Raw genomic sequence first — 18171 nt, forward strand, 5'->3', positions numbered from 1 at the left:
TGGTTTGTCGGCTGCCTTTATGTATTATTCCGCTATCATGGAGCAACATCTCAAATCAAGTAACGGACAGAAGACGCTTTCCTCAGGCCCCTGCATGATTATTAAGGGGTATGTTCTGCAGTCCCTGAGATATATTTACTAACAAATCACAAATGTGTTCTAACTTCCAACACCCAATACGTGAATAGCCTTCAGTTTGAAGTAGGCCTAAAGGTGCCCATACACTGCTGCAACGTCTCGCAGCAGTGTTTGGACACCCAATACCCTGCAAGCCGCCGGGACCTTCCCAGCGACAGGGACGCATGCGATCCGTTGTGATGGATTGCATGCGTCCCTGCTTCCCGCCCGCCTTGCCACCTGGAGGTAGGTCCCCGAATGGGTGGTCGGACGGCCAGGCGTTCTGACCACCTGGTCGGGGACGATGCGCATGGGTCCGCGCATCAGACCCGACTGCATGTCAGGGAGAAGCGATTTGGTCCGATTTAACGGGCCGATTGGTCGCAATCGGCACAAATCGCCTCAGTGTATGGGCACCTTTACAGCAAAAGGGGGGGACGACTTGAGTACCGAGCGTTTGGGAACCGCTGTACCCAACCTTGGAGAATGAAAGTTGAAAGAGATAAACGAACCATCCAACCAGTTCCTAAGGGATGCAGTGTAAATCCCGGCGGTCGGGATCCCGGCGTTCAGAATCCCGATCGCCGAAATCCCGACACTTTCTCCCTCCGGGGGTGTCCACGACAAGGGGGGGCGATCCACGCCCGCCCCCCCCCCCCCCCCCCGTCAGGATTTCGGCGATCGGGATTCCAGCGTCGGGATTCTGAACGCCGGGATCCCGACCGCCGGGATTTAATACTGAATCCGTTCCTAAATGTTCCTACAAATACAGCCTATAACATGGCAGTTAGGAGCCGATTGGCTGGGAGTCTCTCTCTCTCTCCACTTCATCTCGCAAGCCCCAAAGGCCAACATAAATAAACGCACAAGCTCTAACTGGAGCCTTTTCCAAACTGAGCAACACAAGACATTTACGAGCTACGCCCTCGTCTGGTGACTTCCGCCTACTCTGCATTAACGGGCTCTGAGCCAATTCATCTATTTACCAGAGAAATGAAACACAAAAGTTTGTCACACAGTGGAAGCAGCCATTGCGATGGGCCTACCGGGTTCATGCTTCCCAATTCCAGATAAGGATCGCCATACTTGTGACTTAATTAGTACCTCAGTTACTATGATTTGTACATCTCGGCTCAAGCATAGCTATGACTAAAACCTGGACTGATAGAGTGCCTTCAGGACTGAGGCTGGGGAATCAGTGATATACTGATTTACGTACATTAATTCACCACCTTATAGACACTTTGGGTGAAATGTAATAGGATGAGAGATTCAGAAAGTGAGAGATTTGGCAAGACATCTCCAGTATTTTTAAAAGCGGCAATCATTTACACTGCAAAATCACATAAATAAACGTACTACTACTACACTGGTTTTGCAGTGTAAATGATTGGGCTTCAATTTGAAACAAGCCATCATAGAATCAGAGGGATATTACATGTGGGACAGTATGAGGATTATGTTACGGGTATAAAAATTTTAGATTACAGTTATCAATGGGAATTTTTTTTAAGGAATGGCTGAAAATACAGCCTGGTACATGATAGGAGCGGATTGAATGGTACTGTGCCTCTCTCCACATTATCTCCCTCCAATGCTTCGTAAATAAGACCCCCTAAATAAGCCTGCGAGTTTAAATGGTTACTCAAGAGAGCGGATCAATTGTGGGGCTCATGGTGCCGACACACTGTGCGTTTTGGGCTTCCGATGCACGCTCTCGCTCACATCGCACAAACGCATGGCGCTTTAGCACATCGGATGCATTTTGAACTAGATACGATGCAATCTAGTGAAGAATGCACGGTGCCTTTCGCACCGTGTATGGGCACCATTACCCCAGCATCTGCAGCATATAGGATACATAACACATGGTAACTCCAGGCACGCATAATAAAATTACATAAAAATGAATTGCGTTTGTTGATGGCCCCAGAGCCCGGAGTAGGCAGATTAAATATAGCATAGCAATACTGCCCATCTGTCAGCAAATTACAATATAGGGAGTCAACAAAATGGCTGCATAACCCATGTGTGCGCACGCAACAGGTGTCCTACACATCACCCAATGCTGTGGGTCTAGAACAGTGGGTTAACAACACTAGTCCTCAAGTCCCCCCAACAGTGCACGTTTTTCAGGTCACCCGGCAGGTGCACTCATTATTCAGACACATTTTAAAAGATCCACAGGTGGAGATAATTATTTCCCTTGTGATTCTGTGAGGAGACCTGAAGAACATGCACTGTTTGGGGGTACTTGAAGACCAGGGTTGTGAACCACTGGTCTAGATCAGCAGTTCCCAAGCTCGGGCCTCAGGACCCCACACAGGTCATGTTTTCCGGGTAACCCGGCAGGTTCGCTGTGTATCACCAACTGTCATATTTTAAAAATCCACAGGAAACCTGGAAAACATGATCTGTGTGTGTGGTCCCGAGTATCGAATTTGGGGAGCACATTTCTAGATGTAAAACTGTATAGCGATGCACAAGAATATGTGCGCACAGGAATAAGTTACTCAGAGTCTATTACGTTCCCCACCCATTCTTCACATGTACCTCAGAATGTACAACAATGGAGTGTGACCAGAGAAACAAGTGACTGCATTACACACTCTATAGGGGGGTCTTCAATTAGCCGCAGGGTAACTGCCATCTAAATTTGCATGAGGGAAGGCTACGCATGTGAATAGCAGTTTTCCTCACGCCTAAAAATCTTGATTCAAACCATAAAACTGCATCGATTGCTGAATCAATTACGTTGTTTTCCCAGCACGTAAACCCCATTTAGCCATTTTTCTGGGGACTTTACCTCACAGTTTTGTTCAGTCTGGCTTTGGGGGTTCACGCGCGGGGTACGGCTAACTGAATACCCCCTATGACTCAAATCGCACTATGTGTAATTACACATGTGGATGCTGAGACAATGACACTGCACTACTATGTAATCCTTAATAAACGTTCTAGGAAGGCAGACAAAACACCACAGCTATAGGCCCTCAAAGTATTTTTTAACTCTTCTTTCTCGGCCATAGGGATACGAACAATAACAGCATAACTGAAAATGGAAGCCGACATGACAAAATTAATACACAGATGGTGCTAAACATTTAGAAATTAAGCAAATAAAACTTTAATGGGAACATGCGTTTAGCATGCAAACAAACTATAGCACGAAACAATAAAAACGTTGATGGCTGTATTACACACAACAATTAAGAGCTTATTAATTCTGTAATGAAATTAGTTGCATATGATCTAGTCAGTGACTCACTCATGGCGGCATTTAAAATCAATAGTGACATGCAGGGGTTACCAGCCGGCGGCAGGATCACCCATAATATCAGATGCATAAAAGCCGGGCTACAAATGATCGACATATTGGAGTCTCTGCACCGTTTATTGAATGCTATTTTTTTTTTTGTTTCTGGCAAAAAATGTACCTTAAACGTTTTAAAACAAACACGTTAATGTCAAAATATAATACTTCTATGTAACAGCCATGTTTTTTTCCACAAATAACTTCGTATTAGTTAACAATAAAACACAACTGTTGCAAACACCACAGCGGAAGCAGCCATTTTAAAGAGGAACCATTTTGTTTGGTATTCTCATTAGATCTTCGTGACTTTGCAAGCAGCATACAAAATGCCTGCCGCTGCGATGTTTAAGGCAACAGGAGCATTTGTACATTGTTTTAGTTGCTTAGGTACATGTGAGTTATCCGGACGCCCGATTTGAAAATCGGGTCGGATCGGGCACATCGCATCGCATCGCATGCGACCATCGGATGCGATGCGATGACCCGATTTTTCCATAGGAATCAATGTTAAAATGGACTGAGTCCATTTTAACATGGAATTCAATGGGAAAAAGGGGTCCTTTTCATACCCCTACTATCCAAGTGGGCATGGAGTTGGATATAAACCTGTGGCGAGCGTAGCGAGCCACCGAGCCCGAAGCGTGGCGAGCGTAGCGAGCCCCGCGAGGGGACACGGAATACCGTCCCCTCGCGGGGCTCGCTTCGCTCGCCACGCTTCGGGCTCGGTGGCTCGCTACGCTCGCCACAGGTTTATATCCAACTCCATGCCCACTTGGATAGTAGGGGTATGAAAAGGACCCCTTTTTCCATAGGAATCATTTTAACATTGATTCCTATGGAAAAATCGGGTCATCGCATCCGATATCGCATGCGATGCGATGCGATGCGATGCGATATCGCATCGCATCTGATTGTATGCCTTAACTTAAGGCATACAATCAAAAAATCGGGCGTCCAGATAACTCACAAGTACCGTTGCTTACATTTAATGCCAATATTATTTAAATAATTTAAGAAAAAGGCAGAGAGACCCAATGTGCCTGCTGGAGGGATAAAGAATAGAGGTGGCAAATCATGGACAGGTTTGAGCTAAACATTTTTCTGACAAAAAAAGGGAGAAGTAACACATGCACTGTGAAGAAAAGAAATGACTGGTGAAATACATAAGTTATATTGTTTCGATCCTGATGTTGAGAATTAGGAAACAAATGGGAAAAAAATAAATGAAGGTATTGCATATCAGATATGTACAATAATACATTGTCGGCGTCTCACGGAGTGGACAGGCCACACAGAGGTAAAATGCTGCCTAGATTTCCCTACTCAATACAAACTCATTCATCCTCGCACTGAGGGAAATGGCAGACCGCACTGCAGCTTCTGTGTGACTGAGCAGGAGGAATGCTGGGACTTGTAGTTTCACAACAGTTGCAGATCCATGGTTACCAACAAATATTTCCTAGATTAACGCCTAGATTACGGACACATACAAGCAGAATTGTGCTACAGTATAGGGCAGGGCTGGGCAACACTGGCCCTCCAGATGTTGATTAACTACACATCCCAGCATGCCTTGCATCAGTTTCAGCATGGCCACATAGCAAAACTAATGCAAAGCATCCTGGGATGGGTAGTTCATTAACATCTGGAGGGCCGGTGTTGCCCAGCCCTGCATAGGGGATGAAAACAGGACACACAAACTACAGACGCTACTTTTTGCATTTTTAGACTGTAAACTCAATATATATAAGCCAACTATTGTTATTTATTAAAACACAATTTCCCTTTAATGTATCCATGGTACACTGTACAGACAGACTGATGACCAGTTTTGGGCACTGCAACCCAGTCAATATCACTTGAATATTAGTGATACCACCAGCATTCTACACAGCTGCAACCAACCTCGCCACCCACTGAACAAAAAAATTACATGACCCCAATTCAGTTCCAGCACTTGCCATGTTGGTGATACCCAAGCCTGGGAAATCTGCTCTCCAGCAGTTGTGAAACTACACTTCCCACAATGCCCTGCCACAGTTTCAGTAATCCCTAACAGCAAAACGATGGCAGTGCATGCTGGAACTCAGTTTCCCAACAGCTGGAGCGCCACAGGTTGGTCAGGCCTGTACTACTCTAGAAGGAGGACGGAGCATAAATTCTAGATTAAATGATGTTATATTAATGTATTGCTTTTTAAGTGCAAACTAGAGCCGTATAAAATATTTATGTCATGAAACTAGTAATAATTTAAACAATTAACAATAAAGTACCGTATTGCATAGGAGTGATAAAACATGAAACACTAGCTGTCCCAATATATATATATATATATATATATATATATATATATATATATATATATATATATATATATATATATATATATATATATATATAGCTTTGTAAGTGCAGAAACATTGAAATATATATTTAAATACAATTTGAAGATATTTAGAACTAATAATGGATAATACCGTTGTATGCGTACTGTACTGTGAATGTAATTGACCTTTAAATGATGTCTAAAGCTTCAAACTAAACAGATGTATTAACGCCAAGCGTAAGCTGTGCCAACCAGCGCGTTTCAGACAATGGTGTCTATTAACTAAGCCTTGGCGAGAAAGTGGATGGAGATAAAGTACCAGTCAATCAGCTTCTAACTGCCATTTTTCCAACCCAGCCTGTAACATGTCTGGTAGGAGCAGATTGGCTGGCACTTTACATCTCTCCAAGGCTTAGTACATAGGACCCACAGTTCTTTGGGGTGACATACACACACACCTCACCCATGGAAGAGCAATACAGTATACGACAAAATCCGCACAGGTGCTCAGGAAGACCGGAGGAAACAAAAACCTGCACACTCACCGATCAGCCCGGCATATACATGTATTCTGTCCGCAATGCTTAGTGTTTCTAGTGACACAGCACACGCGGCCTACACATTGTAGTAACTGTTCCTGGGAAACCTAACCCAACTATCTCTTATCTAAATGATGCACAATCCAGACATATAGAGGAGAGTTCACCTAGAGCTCGCTATTAGTACAGTCCAATAAACATGAAACCTGCGTTATTTAAAAGGCATTAACAGCACATTTCAGTGGGTCTGGGATGAAGAAACACCAAGGTTACAAGAGATTGGTTTTTAAGATGGAGGGTTTACAGTCCAGACCCATGGTGGTCATTGGCTGTTTTCCGGCTATTAAAGTTTTTGTAGTTTTGGTAGGTTTGGGATCGGTAACTAACCCGTGGCGAATCTTGGTCAGATGGCAATCCGTTTTGGGAAATTTGTTCTCCTTCTTTTGTTCCGTCCCTTCAAATAATGAAAGATCTGTCACAACTCAATACTTAATAACAAAATACAGAACATTTGGGGCAGCGATCAGGGACACCGGACCCTTACCACTGTTGGGGAGACTCTCCTTCTTCTGAGACCTTTGGGCTAAGCTCCGGAGTCGGAGGTTTACGTTTCCGTTCCTCTTCCTCTTGCAGGCGACGTACTTCCAGCAATTCCAACTTAAACAGATAAATGTGAATGAGAATTAGACTTCCTCTTATGCCAGTAATTGCTGCAAATGGGCTAATGTGCCTCAATCTTGTACACATAGCGGAGGAAGCCATTTTGTCTTTGAGTGTGCATTCTATGCCATCACTAAACCGGTGGCAATGAGACGGCCATTTTGTCGGCTGAATGTATTACCTCAGATTGTGGCTGTAACGTTCTTCATAAATTCACTAGGACAAAGGTTCCCAATTGCGTTCCTCAAGGCACTATAACGATCCAAGTTTTAAGACTATCCATGGCTTAGCACAGATGGTTAAATCAAATAGATTGGGGGTGCTAATTAGGTACCTGTGCCCCAAGCTTGGTTATTCTTAAAACCTGGAGTGCTAAGGTGCCTTAAGGATGAGTTTGGGAACCTTTGCTCCAGGAATTAGTGGTCACATAAAAATTGTTGACAAGTATTGATACATACAAGTACACCCAGCCATTGCTCTCCCCAAAATGACCATTTCAGAACCCCATTGTTCTTTGTAGTAGGCAACAACCTGACATTAATATGCAAAAATATATATACATATGAAAATGCTGAAGGTATCCACTTGTGCATCAGTAGTCATTAATATAGCATTTATAATTTCTTAAGGAAAATGGATAACGCAAAGTACCGTAGTGAGTCTTTCCAACGCAGAAAACCTTTCGTCCCAAGTAGCTGCAGACTTCTCGAATGCCTCATGCCTCTTAATGAGTTTTTCCACATCGTCTACACTCAGGCCTATTTCCCGACTTGACAGATATGGCTCCTGTCCCAATAACCAGGCCTCAGCAACACTGGCGTCACGGGAAAACTGGTGCACCTCCAAAACTGAGAGCAAGGGATGGGGGAGAGAGAGCAATAATGAACAACACATTACATGGATATCGCAGATAACAGAGGCTCCTGCTGAAAAATCTGACCGCAAAGAGAAGGACGGCCATTTTGCCCTTCCCATAGAATCAGTCATCTGATCATTTCAGCAGTGCCTCAGAATTATCAGTCCCAACGGTTAGAACACATTAGACAGCAAGGAAAGTGGAAGGCAATTATAATGCTGAGGTTTTAGGAGAACAGATTTGAATGTGGCGGTTACCACAGGGATATCTACACTGAGGTAACACACACAGGGGGGGGGGGGGGGGGTAACTCATGTAGGTGCAATGCACCGTTCCCACTGTGATAACAATAACTTGTGCAAATTAATGCGCACAACTATGGGGCTGTGAACTACAGCAACCAAATTAAAGGCAAAATTGGGGCAATATAGGGTGCCATTGTCATTCAGAGCAGTGCAGAATTTTGTAGCTAACTGGATGGACACCATACAGCCGGCCTCTGCGGTTCCATACAGACTAGATTCCAGATCCGGTATAGAGAGGAGATCAGCTCTTCGCAGTGACCCCCGGCATCAAAGTATTATAGACCAACTTACTCAATCTTAGCCACTCCCATCGGTCCTCCCACTTGTCAATCATGTCTTTCCTCTTCTCAGTCAGTTGCAACAACTTTTCTTTTATCTGGGTGCCGAAAGGGAGAGAACGCCCAATTACACAAGAAAATGAAGTGATATGAACAAATACCACCAAAATAAACTCTTAGGGGTCCATGCATTGTGATTGGGCGGAAGTAGCGGTAGTGCGTTAGGGGTGTGGTCATACAGAGGGGGAGGAGTGACAGCATTGGCTGCTGCATTATCCTCTAGTGACAGATACCCACAGAATGGGCAGTAGAGGACATAAATGGGGGGAAATGATTGTACCAAATACTGTACCATTGTCTACACCGCTCATTACCTCATCAACTTATCACCTAGCTGCCCTCCATGGTCGATCAAACATAATACTGTCTTGCACCCACATTACAGGGTTACATACAGATGGCTGGCGGTCGGGATGCCCAGTGGTCAGAAGACCCACAACTGCATCCTGGTGGTCAGGATAACGGCAGGGGCTGGGTAAGGATCTTTACCCTCTCCTCCTACCGGCCTAACCAACCCTACCAGATGCCGAACCCCCCACAGCATAACCTCCCTCCCAACCCTAAAGGCCCCCATACACGCTGCAATGCGTGGTCCCGCGGGCATGGCACAGTACAAAAACTATGTTCTGCACATACTTTTTGTACTGCCCGCGGATCGCATCGTACGCAAATCACATGCGTTGCGATTCAATCCGGCTCATAACGCACGCTGCTATCGCTGGATGTATGGGCACCTTAACGCCCCCGAAGTGCCTAATTTGGACTGCCATCATCCCGATTGCCAACATACTGAACGCACTTGTATTCACCAGCAAAAACAAAACCAGTCGCCCTAGCAGATACGGAGGCCTAATGTATTGGATACACCTGCAGATGTTACCTAAAGGCTGGTAAGTTTCATCACTGCCACCTTCTGCAAGTTATGGTGTTACCATTATCATGCGTTCCCCCCAGGCAGCGCTGGAATATTGCGCAGTTACAGTATTACATCAGGAAGCATTGTACATGGCGAGAGCAGACAGACGCATGCAGATCTGCAATGCAGCTGGGCTATAAATGACACTGGCGCCTTACCTCCTCCGACGCGTAGTGCTTCCTGGCCAACAGGGACTTGCCAAGTTCAATGCACGTCGTAAAACTGTCATTTCGGGCATCGATTTCTGCCTTAATGCCTTGGTGATTATTCATTAGCAGCTCGACAGAAGACACATCCCTGCAACACAGTCAGACAACAATGAATCACTGTGACCGTAGCTGAACGCACAACAGACAATTACCGGTTAAAGGCGTCTCAGCTAATCACAATCTACAGTAACAGAGTGATCCCGCTACAGCATTGCAGCAACATTTGTTTTTAGGTTTTGATGGCAGTTACTGCACAGAAAGGAAACGTGTAAAAAAAAAAAAAAAAAGTAAACCTACATAAAATAATGTAACTTGGGGGATGGGCCACTGCCTACATCCACTATAGTGGCCCGTATTCAATGCAGCGCCGTTTAACACCCGCGTTGGACGCTCACCGTATTCAATGTTCCGGGGGAAGCCTTGCTGTCAGATGAAGGTGAGGATTCCCCGAAACAACGAGGCTAGCGGATAATACAGGGAGCCCGCTGCATTTAGTCGGGAGCTTCGCTGATTTAGCGACCGCACACGCAGGTTCCCTGTTGCTGCAAAAACGTGGAAACGGCGTGTACAGGGAGTCAGATGCATACTGACAGTGCGAGCTGTGACTGCGAGCAGTCAGCACTGTCACAGCTCGCAGAAAGCATTGAACATACCCCAGCGTGTAGAAGACTTTTAGCAGTTACACGAGTACAGTACCTTGGCTTCTCCTGGGCTTCAATCTGTCGGATGACATCTTCCATCCAGAGCATGAGGTCACGCACCAGGCTGAAAAACCGGAACTTGTCACCAGTGTCCACCAGCCTGAGCCGCCTCCCTTCACATGCGTCCAGCAATGTTTTCCAGGCCTCCAGGACCTCGCTCTCCCTCTTCTGGATATCGTCAGCCTTATCGCCTGCATAAGCAGCCTGCAGCCGGGTAGCATCTTCCTGCAGCTGCCTCACCTGAGGGTAATGTAAAACACTCAGCATTGGTCTAAATAGAAAAAGTGTAATACAGAGTTTTGCTCATTGACAGCCATTACTTTTAGGACCCCAGTCTTGTATGGTACATGCGCTCAGGCATATTTGCGCCATGTGTAGAGGCCTTTAATTCATTTTTGTTTTACACTGTCTTCAAGGGAAATTCCAGCAAAAGTGAAATGTATTCCACCAATAAACTCCCTTCTCCTTTACTTCATACTTCGCTGCCATTTTTAGTGTGTACCTGATAAACAACTGGAAGCTGATTGGTTTCTATGGGCAAATTCTCAAGTTCTGACTCATCTCCCAATAAGCCTGTGTGATACTTTAGCTGTGATATTTGGAATTTTGCCTCATTGCACCCTGGTATAAGTATTGCTAGAAGGGATAAACTCAGTAGTATGTGGTCACTATTTGGAGAACCTTGTGTTGTTTATTTGGCTATACTAAATATATGACAAGTCATGAGATCCACACGTGGCCAGTCATAGTAACAGTACAGTGATGACCACATGAGATCTGTACGTAACCAGTGCATGTGATGTTAGAGGCGGCATCGCCGGTACTGTAGGACTGACAGATAAAGAGGGAGCATCAGAAAATGGACTAATACCTCATACGGTTATTTTGCTATAGATATAGAACTAGGTGATTCACCGCGCCCTACGGGCGCTCTTCACACCGTCTTAAGGGGCTGGCCCCCTTAATTTGTGAACGTTTGTATATGAGAAAGATGGTTAGAATTGTATGTAAGATGCCTGTATTGCAACTTGAGTTATAGGTGAAATGTGTTAAATAGAGAGCATATGATATGGAAGGGGGTGTGTATTGTTTTGTTTAATTAAAAAGCGTTACAGAGTAAGATGTACATTGATAGTGTGGAGGGTACAGTGACATTTGTTTGTGGGTGTGTGTGTGTGGGGGGGGTGCGTTGTTTAGGTGTGTGTGCGTGCAATAGTATAGTAGGGTGTTTTTGGGTCAGCGGCTCCCCACTGGCGGAGGTTACGACACAGGAAAACAGGAGGCTGGGTAGTGATAGGGGTGTGTGGGCATAAGGGGGACTGAAGAGGAGGATGGGGGACACTCTGCAGCTTCTGCCAGTGGGTGAGGGTCCAGCGTGGCAGCACAGGAGTACAGGATGGTGGCCCTGAGTCAGTGTCTCCTCCTACTGGGTGGGAGTTAGGGTGCATGAGAGCAGGAGGCTGGGCTATGAGGCGTGATAGGGGTATGTGGGCAACACAGCGTGGAGGGATGTCACGGGGGGCCGCGAATTGCGGGAGTTGCCTTGAATTGCGGGAAGGGGGCGCGCGGGGGAGCCGGGAATCGCGGGAGGGGGCTGCGAAACGCAATAGGTGGGCGCCCGCGAATTGCGGGAGGGGGGGGGGGGTTTGGGGGTGGGAGTGTTTGTGCTGTGAATCGCGGGGGGTGGTGGTGTGTTGTCGCGGGGGCCCGCGAATCGTGGGAGAGGGGGTTGCGGGGGTCCGGGCAGACCTGCCGCTCACCTGGTGGCTGTGGAGTAATGGTGGACGGTGGGCGTGTACTGTAGCCCTGGCTGGGCGGGGGGAGGCGATGCCAAGGGGGTGGTGGTTTGTAGAACACTGGTCTTTTCCCTAGGGGGGGGGGGGGGGGGGTTGTGTATCCCGCTGGGTGGGAACGTTATATACACAGGGGATGAGTGACAGATCTAGCTAAATATATAAGAGATTAGTTCTGACAGCTATATCATCTTGTGTATATGAAATCACACTGCAGCCCCTAACAGAGTACATTAACAAAATCAGCAATGCAAGAAGATATACAGTACCAGACAATGTAGGACAAGTACGTGGTATAGTAAGATGGCTGGATCACAGGACCAGACACTGAGTAATCCGTAGGGGGCAGAGACTTAGGGTCATGTGCAGATGAATGCAGAAAAAGCACATGAGGGGTGAGGGCCCTGCTCGTGAGAGACTACATTCAGAAGGGGAGGGGCAGACAGACAGGAGGGACACAGGAGGAATGGGAGGAAGAAACCAGCTGGTGGGAGTGGTGGTATGTATTGTGGAGCGGATGGGGTAAAGAAGGTGGGGGGGGGGGGGACGGGGGACGGACAGATTGGAGTGGACAGCAGCAATGAGGACAGATTGGAGTGGAGAGATGTGTTGGTCAGGGAGGCACACAGGAGCAGATTACTGTAATCCCATCTGACTAGAGGGTGGATGAGGGTTTTTGGGGCATCCTGGGTGTGACCATACTTTTAAAGGTGTAATCGGCAGTACTGTGAGGGCTATTTCACACGGTCCTGCCGGGCGGCGAAACCCCACACGGCCAAAAGCCGTACCGCACACAGTAGTTAATAATGGACACGATTGTGTCCATTCACACATGACGGCCACGGCCCGCCCGCCTGCTTGCAGCCGGATTCCACTGCTGGAAGGGACGGCTGCCAGGCTGTGGCCATCCCACTATTCTAAACTTCTGTGTGAGGCGCGGCTTCTTGGCTATGCGGGGATTCGCCGCCCGGCAGGAGCTGGACCGTGTGAAATAGCCCTGAGAAGCCCTGAATGAGGAGAGGGAGTGGCACAGGACACCTCCAAGGCAGCGTACTTGGGGGCTGGAGGAGACAGCTCGGTCACGGCAGTATTGGGAGATGAGGTTATGCAGGAGGGTGTGAAGATGCTCAGCTCAGCCTTATGGGGCCCACACACAAGGCAATTACAGTCCCATTTCTAAGTGATCTGACTAGATTGCTTAGAAATGAAGCACGGATCTCTGTGTGTATGGCTCCCGGTAATCGCCTGACTAGATTTTGACTGCATGTAGTATAAATCTAGTCACCCCCCGTGGCCCCTCTATTGAGGACACGGGCCGTGACAGATCGCTCAGCACAAAGCTCGCGTCGCCCCGCGTACGGGGCATTAGCCATGTAACGTTTAGAACCATCCTGGTACATTGCGTTGGGATTACTGTAAATGCCTGGTTGCAGCATCATAGCACGAAGATACTGTAGTTATTGCAAAAGTGACCAGATCATTACCAAACTCTGTTATCTGAAGCAACAGTCTTGCATCAGAAGCTGCATTTCACTGTCTTTAGAGCACAGGTTCTCAAACTCTGTCCTCACAACCCACACAGTGCATGTTTTCTAGCTCTCCTCGCAGAAATAACAAGTGAAGAAATTAGCTCCACCTGTGGATCTCTTAAAATGCGTCTGAGTAATGAATGCACCTGTGCACCTGCTGGGTGACCTGGGGACAGAATTTGAGAACCAAAGAGTAATTCTATTAACTAGAAAGCTGGCTGCATGAGCAGGTCACAGCCTAACAAAGCAACCACCACTTCAATATACAGATGCCTATACAAACATCTACAATCATTAGATGCCGCAAACGCAGAAGGAGGTGGCGGCGTGTGTAAATAGCTTCCCTGATCTGATGGCCCATAGAGTGTAATCACTGCTTCTACGTTCTGTAACGCTATCGGAGTCTATAGCCGTTGCGGCAGGATACAGATGTAGCTCGGCCGAGCACTCTGAGCTGAATCATCTGTATCATGAAAGAAACGTACCTGGCACAAATAACAGATGGTCATAAATGGTGGAGTTCTGAGGAAACGGCTTTAAATATTGGCTGTACCGTGTAACATTGTACTGTAGTAAGGATGGCGTCTCCCAGGCAGGAACACGTTACTGGTTATCTACTAACAGCGCAGGTTGTGCGCAGCGCTAGACTTCGGTATTCAGAGCGGACTATGTCCTACGCTACTGATGTCCTATCCCCTGACGCTTTACTGAATGTGACGGGGATGAAATCCTAACCGTGTGCGTTTTAAACACAATTTAGTCAACTACAAAGACGTATGAGTCTTTGGCGTCAATTTACTGAAATGGGAGTTATATTGTAGAGGGGATGTTGCTAGGGGCAACCAATGATATTATCTAAGTAAGTAGATATCTAAATAAGTAGATTTTGATTGGTTGCCCATAGCAATATTCTAAAATAGAACGCCCATCTTAGTAAATTCCCCACCTGTGTGTTCCTCACCCCTCCCATGGGACATCCGTTTTAGGTCAATTCAATAAAAGTTCTCCTTATTACTGGCTGGGCTATACAAGCGGAAGCCATTTTTCTGGAGACCAAAATGCATTGAGGCCTTTGTAGACCTGTAACTCCCTCTCTACACTTTCGGAAGATCAGACAAGAGCGTCACCATAAACTTATACCTAGACAAGCCAAGAGATTACTGGAGGCGAGGAGGAAACTGTCACCGGCTCTCACCTGCGTGCCCAGTGCCTGGATGTCGTGCTCGAAGGTCGTGTGCATTCTTTGCAGTGTTTCTACAGTGTTCTGATCCCTGCCCAGCTCTTCCGGCAGCTTCTTATGTTTATCCTGTATGCGCCCAAAGATCTCTTTCGCGTCGTGATAGAATTTATGCAGTTCGTAAGAGGCGGCCAGTATCTGCGTTCTGGTGTCAATCAATTCCAGGAGGTCCGCCCAGGCCTCATTGAGACCATCCTTCCACTCCGCTATGGTAGCGGCATCGGAATGTCCAGAGTTAATGAGGTCATCGGCCATGTGGTTGACGGTGTCCACTCTCTCCTGCCCAATGTGGCCAGTGTCACGTGCAAACTCCCTAAACCGTTCCTGTAACATCTGGGGGAGAGAAAATAAAATAGTCAGCGTTCAATCGGCACATAAACGTTTAAAGACTTAATTCAAAAAATTAAACCTGGATTAAAGACCCAAGAACAGATGAAATCCGCAGAAACAGAGACACAATTGATACAGCCACACTTTTGGCCCCGTCACTGTGACACTATGAATTAAAGAGAGCGTTCTAAGGCAATCTGGATGGTAACCAAGGCATCCTGTAAGGGAGCACAGGGAGCCAGGCTGATTACCGGGCATGCAGTATACTGTATGTAAGCTCTACCAAGATCAAAGGTTTCATTAAACAGGTTTCTAAAGTCTGGTGTCCGCTCTGCGAGTCTTGTTAATCAGCCTTAATTACTCAGGAGAGATCCTATTAAGCGTGCTAAAGTACCGTGGTTAATGGACTGCCCCCGAGGCAAGCCAGCAGTTATTGGGGATTATATGGGGGGGGGGGATAATGCAAAAACACTTTATTCTGAAGCCTGGCTATCTGAAGGTGAATACACACTGGGCGGTTATGACACAAGTGTAGCAGCCACCGACAAGAGAATAGACACACCCACCAGAGCCATCGCAACATGTTCTGCACCTGCGCCCTCAGTCGCAATCTTAATGCAGAAGAAACATCGACTCCCCGAGTGCCTCCTTGGGAGCTGCAATGCAGGCACCATTTTTTGTGTGCAGGCGATCACAGTCGCACGCCAAGACACAGCAAAGACTGACACAACAGGATTGTGTTTTTGTAGACACACCTCCCTGTCACCTCCTCCTGTGGCTCTGTCTGCAAGTAGCAACAATTGCTCTGATGCGACACCATCGAAGTTGCAACTGCATCAGGCCCCGTATACAGCTCTGCAAATACTATGTACACCCCCTAGCAAAGATCAAAGACATCCGACCACTGCAAATCATCATCGGTGAATGAGTTCCTTGCACCTCTCAATGCAACCCAGATCTTCCTACTTGTGGAAGTAGTTACCATACAACAATGACTCCATAACCTATATCTGGTATAAACAAGAAGATTACGTACAGTAACATGTTCGTAGTCCTGCCCCAGCTCATGGGAACCGGCCACAACTTCCCTCTCTGCAATCCACTGCTCCAAATCATCCACCTCACGGTTGAGCTGGAAAAGTCTGTGACGTTCATCTAACCTTCCCCTCCTCTCTTCCGACAAATCCTTCAGACCTGCATACAGTTTGTCCACTTGCGACTGACGCATGCTGATGCGTTCGCTGCACCCGGGGTGATTGAGGATTGTGGGGGAGAAGGAAAGGGAAAAAACACGTTAAACATGATGGAAAACTGAACAGTATGAACAGAATCTGGGAAGCCAATTACATAGATGGATGGACTTAAAAATAATGTCTACTGTATGGTCAGGTTTCCAAACCAAGTCACTGTAACAGCGCAGGTTTTAAGGCTTTCCTAGAGGACTAAGTTTGGGAACCATTGTTCTAAGTAGGGATCCCAGGATTTGGGCCTAAAATGGTCAGGATTTGAATCCCGGGATTGAAGCTTCCAATCCCGGGATTAGTACCCCATGCCAAAATGAACTTTTTGTTTAAAGCCGGGCAGCGCTGAGCACCTTAGAATATGGCTCAGACGCTGCCTGGCTGAATGCTTCTTACCCCCGGTGCCTGTGTTCCGGAGTCGGAACCGTGCGCTGTACTGACAGGCATGGCAGCGCCCAGCCAGGCTTCGCAGCGTGACCCCTGAAATTACATCACGCTGCGCAGCCTGGCCGCCGCTATGCCGGTCAACACAGCACACTGTCCCAAACCCAGACAGCTGCCCGCTATGCCGCCCGTCGGAGATTGGCAGCAGCAGGACTGTTTCACTGTCACCACTGCCGCAGTAAGTGACGTGACAGGGCAGGTCAGGGGGGTGGGGGAGGACTGGCTGAAGGGGGTGTTTAGGTTTAGAAATTAATTGGGGGCGGGGCCATTTTTTATTTTTATTAGGGAGGTCAATCCCGGGATTGAGCATTTTTCAATCCCGAATCCCAGGATTTAAAAAATGCCCCGGGGTTGGCATCCCTTGTTCTAAGTGATCATACATTTGTCTAGCTAGGACATTATCCCTGTATAAATGAATGAATACCTCCCAAGTAAGGCTGGTTTCACACTGTCCGGCTCCTGCCGGACGGGAAATTACCGCACGGCTTAAAAGCCGTGCCGCCCCTACAGTGTGTAATGGACAGCTATGTGTCCATTCACACAGGACGGCCACGGCACGGTTACCGGGTAGCAGCCGGATCTTTCCACTGCAGTGTCCGGCTGCCGTGCCGTGGCCGTCCCGTCCTCACAGGTCAGTGTGTGCTGAGGGCCTTTCACACACACCGGTCATTTGGTGTCCGGTTTTAGCTCTCCACCGCCCCCAAACTGACGTCACTTCAGTATTTACCCTCAAATTTACATAGCACTGGCTCACGGAGCCGGTGCATGTGAAAGACAACTGTCAGGCAAAAAGCCGGACAAAATGTGTCCGGCTTTTTGCCGTCCGGACAAAACCGGAGTGTGTGAAACCAGCCTTACTGCGCCTGCACATAAACCGTAAGTCACACCAACCTCTCGGGATGCCCATCTGCCACCAGCGCCCTGCTCGTCTTGGAAAGCTGATGCACAGTCTCTGCGTAATCCTCCACCGCCTGCTCCAGAATCTGGTGCTTCTTCAGCATGGACACGGCGCTCTGCTCATCCTGCAAGAGAGTGCCAGAGGTCAGCGTAACAGAAAGAGACGTCTCCAACAGAACTGCGCTGAAAGGAAGAACCTGGACATAATGGATGTTTACTATATACTAATCCCCTGTGTTCTAGCTCACCGAACATGTATTTTTAATGGTACATGTAATGCTGCAAACAGCACAGAAAGGCTCTTAGAAAACCACTTACTGCGGCCAACGTAGCCTCCTACTAGGCAGGTTCCAGGATATTTATTTTTTTGCTTTAAAACCATAGTAATGGTTTTATAAAATCAATGCACAGATTGTC

At 47.2% G+C, this 18171-nt stretch overlaps 1 protein-coding gene across 2 annotated transcripts in view; it reads right to left on the bottom strand.

The window, feature by feature from the left end:
• SPTBN1 (spectrin beta, non-erythrocytic 1) overlaps nt 1-18171 on the bottom strand; it is a 155406-nt gene that overhangs the window by 6344 nt on the left and 130891 nt on the right. For both annotated transcript variants that reach the window (XM_083175223.1, XM_083175224.1), the window contains 9 exons: nt 17749-17879; nt 16209-16413; nt 14801-15175; nt 10279-10523; nt 9532-9670; nt 8411-8495; nt 7610-7806; nt 6843-6955; nt 6686-6752 (listed from right to left, as the gene is read on the bottom strand). In XM_083175223.1, the coding sequence (XP_083031349.1) occupies nt 6686-6752; nt 6843-6955; nt 7610-7806; nt 8411-8495; nt 9532-9670; nt 10279-10523; nt 14801-15175; nt 16209-16413; nt 17749-17879 (1557 nt within the window). The remainder of the gene's footprint in view (nt 1-6685; nt 6753-6842; nt 6956-7609; nt 7807-8410; nt 8496-9531; nt 9671-10278; nt 10524-14800; nt 15176-16208; nt 16414-17748; nt 17880-18171) is intronic.

This window comes from Crinia signifera, chromosome 3 (assembly GCF_055691185.1).
Source record: "Crinia signifera chromosome 3, ASM5569118v1, whole genome shotgun sequence".
Lineage (NCBI taxonomy): Eukaryota > Metazoa > Chordata > Amphibia > Anura > Myobatrachidae > Crinia > Crinia signifera.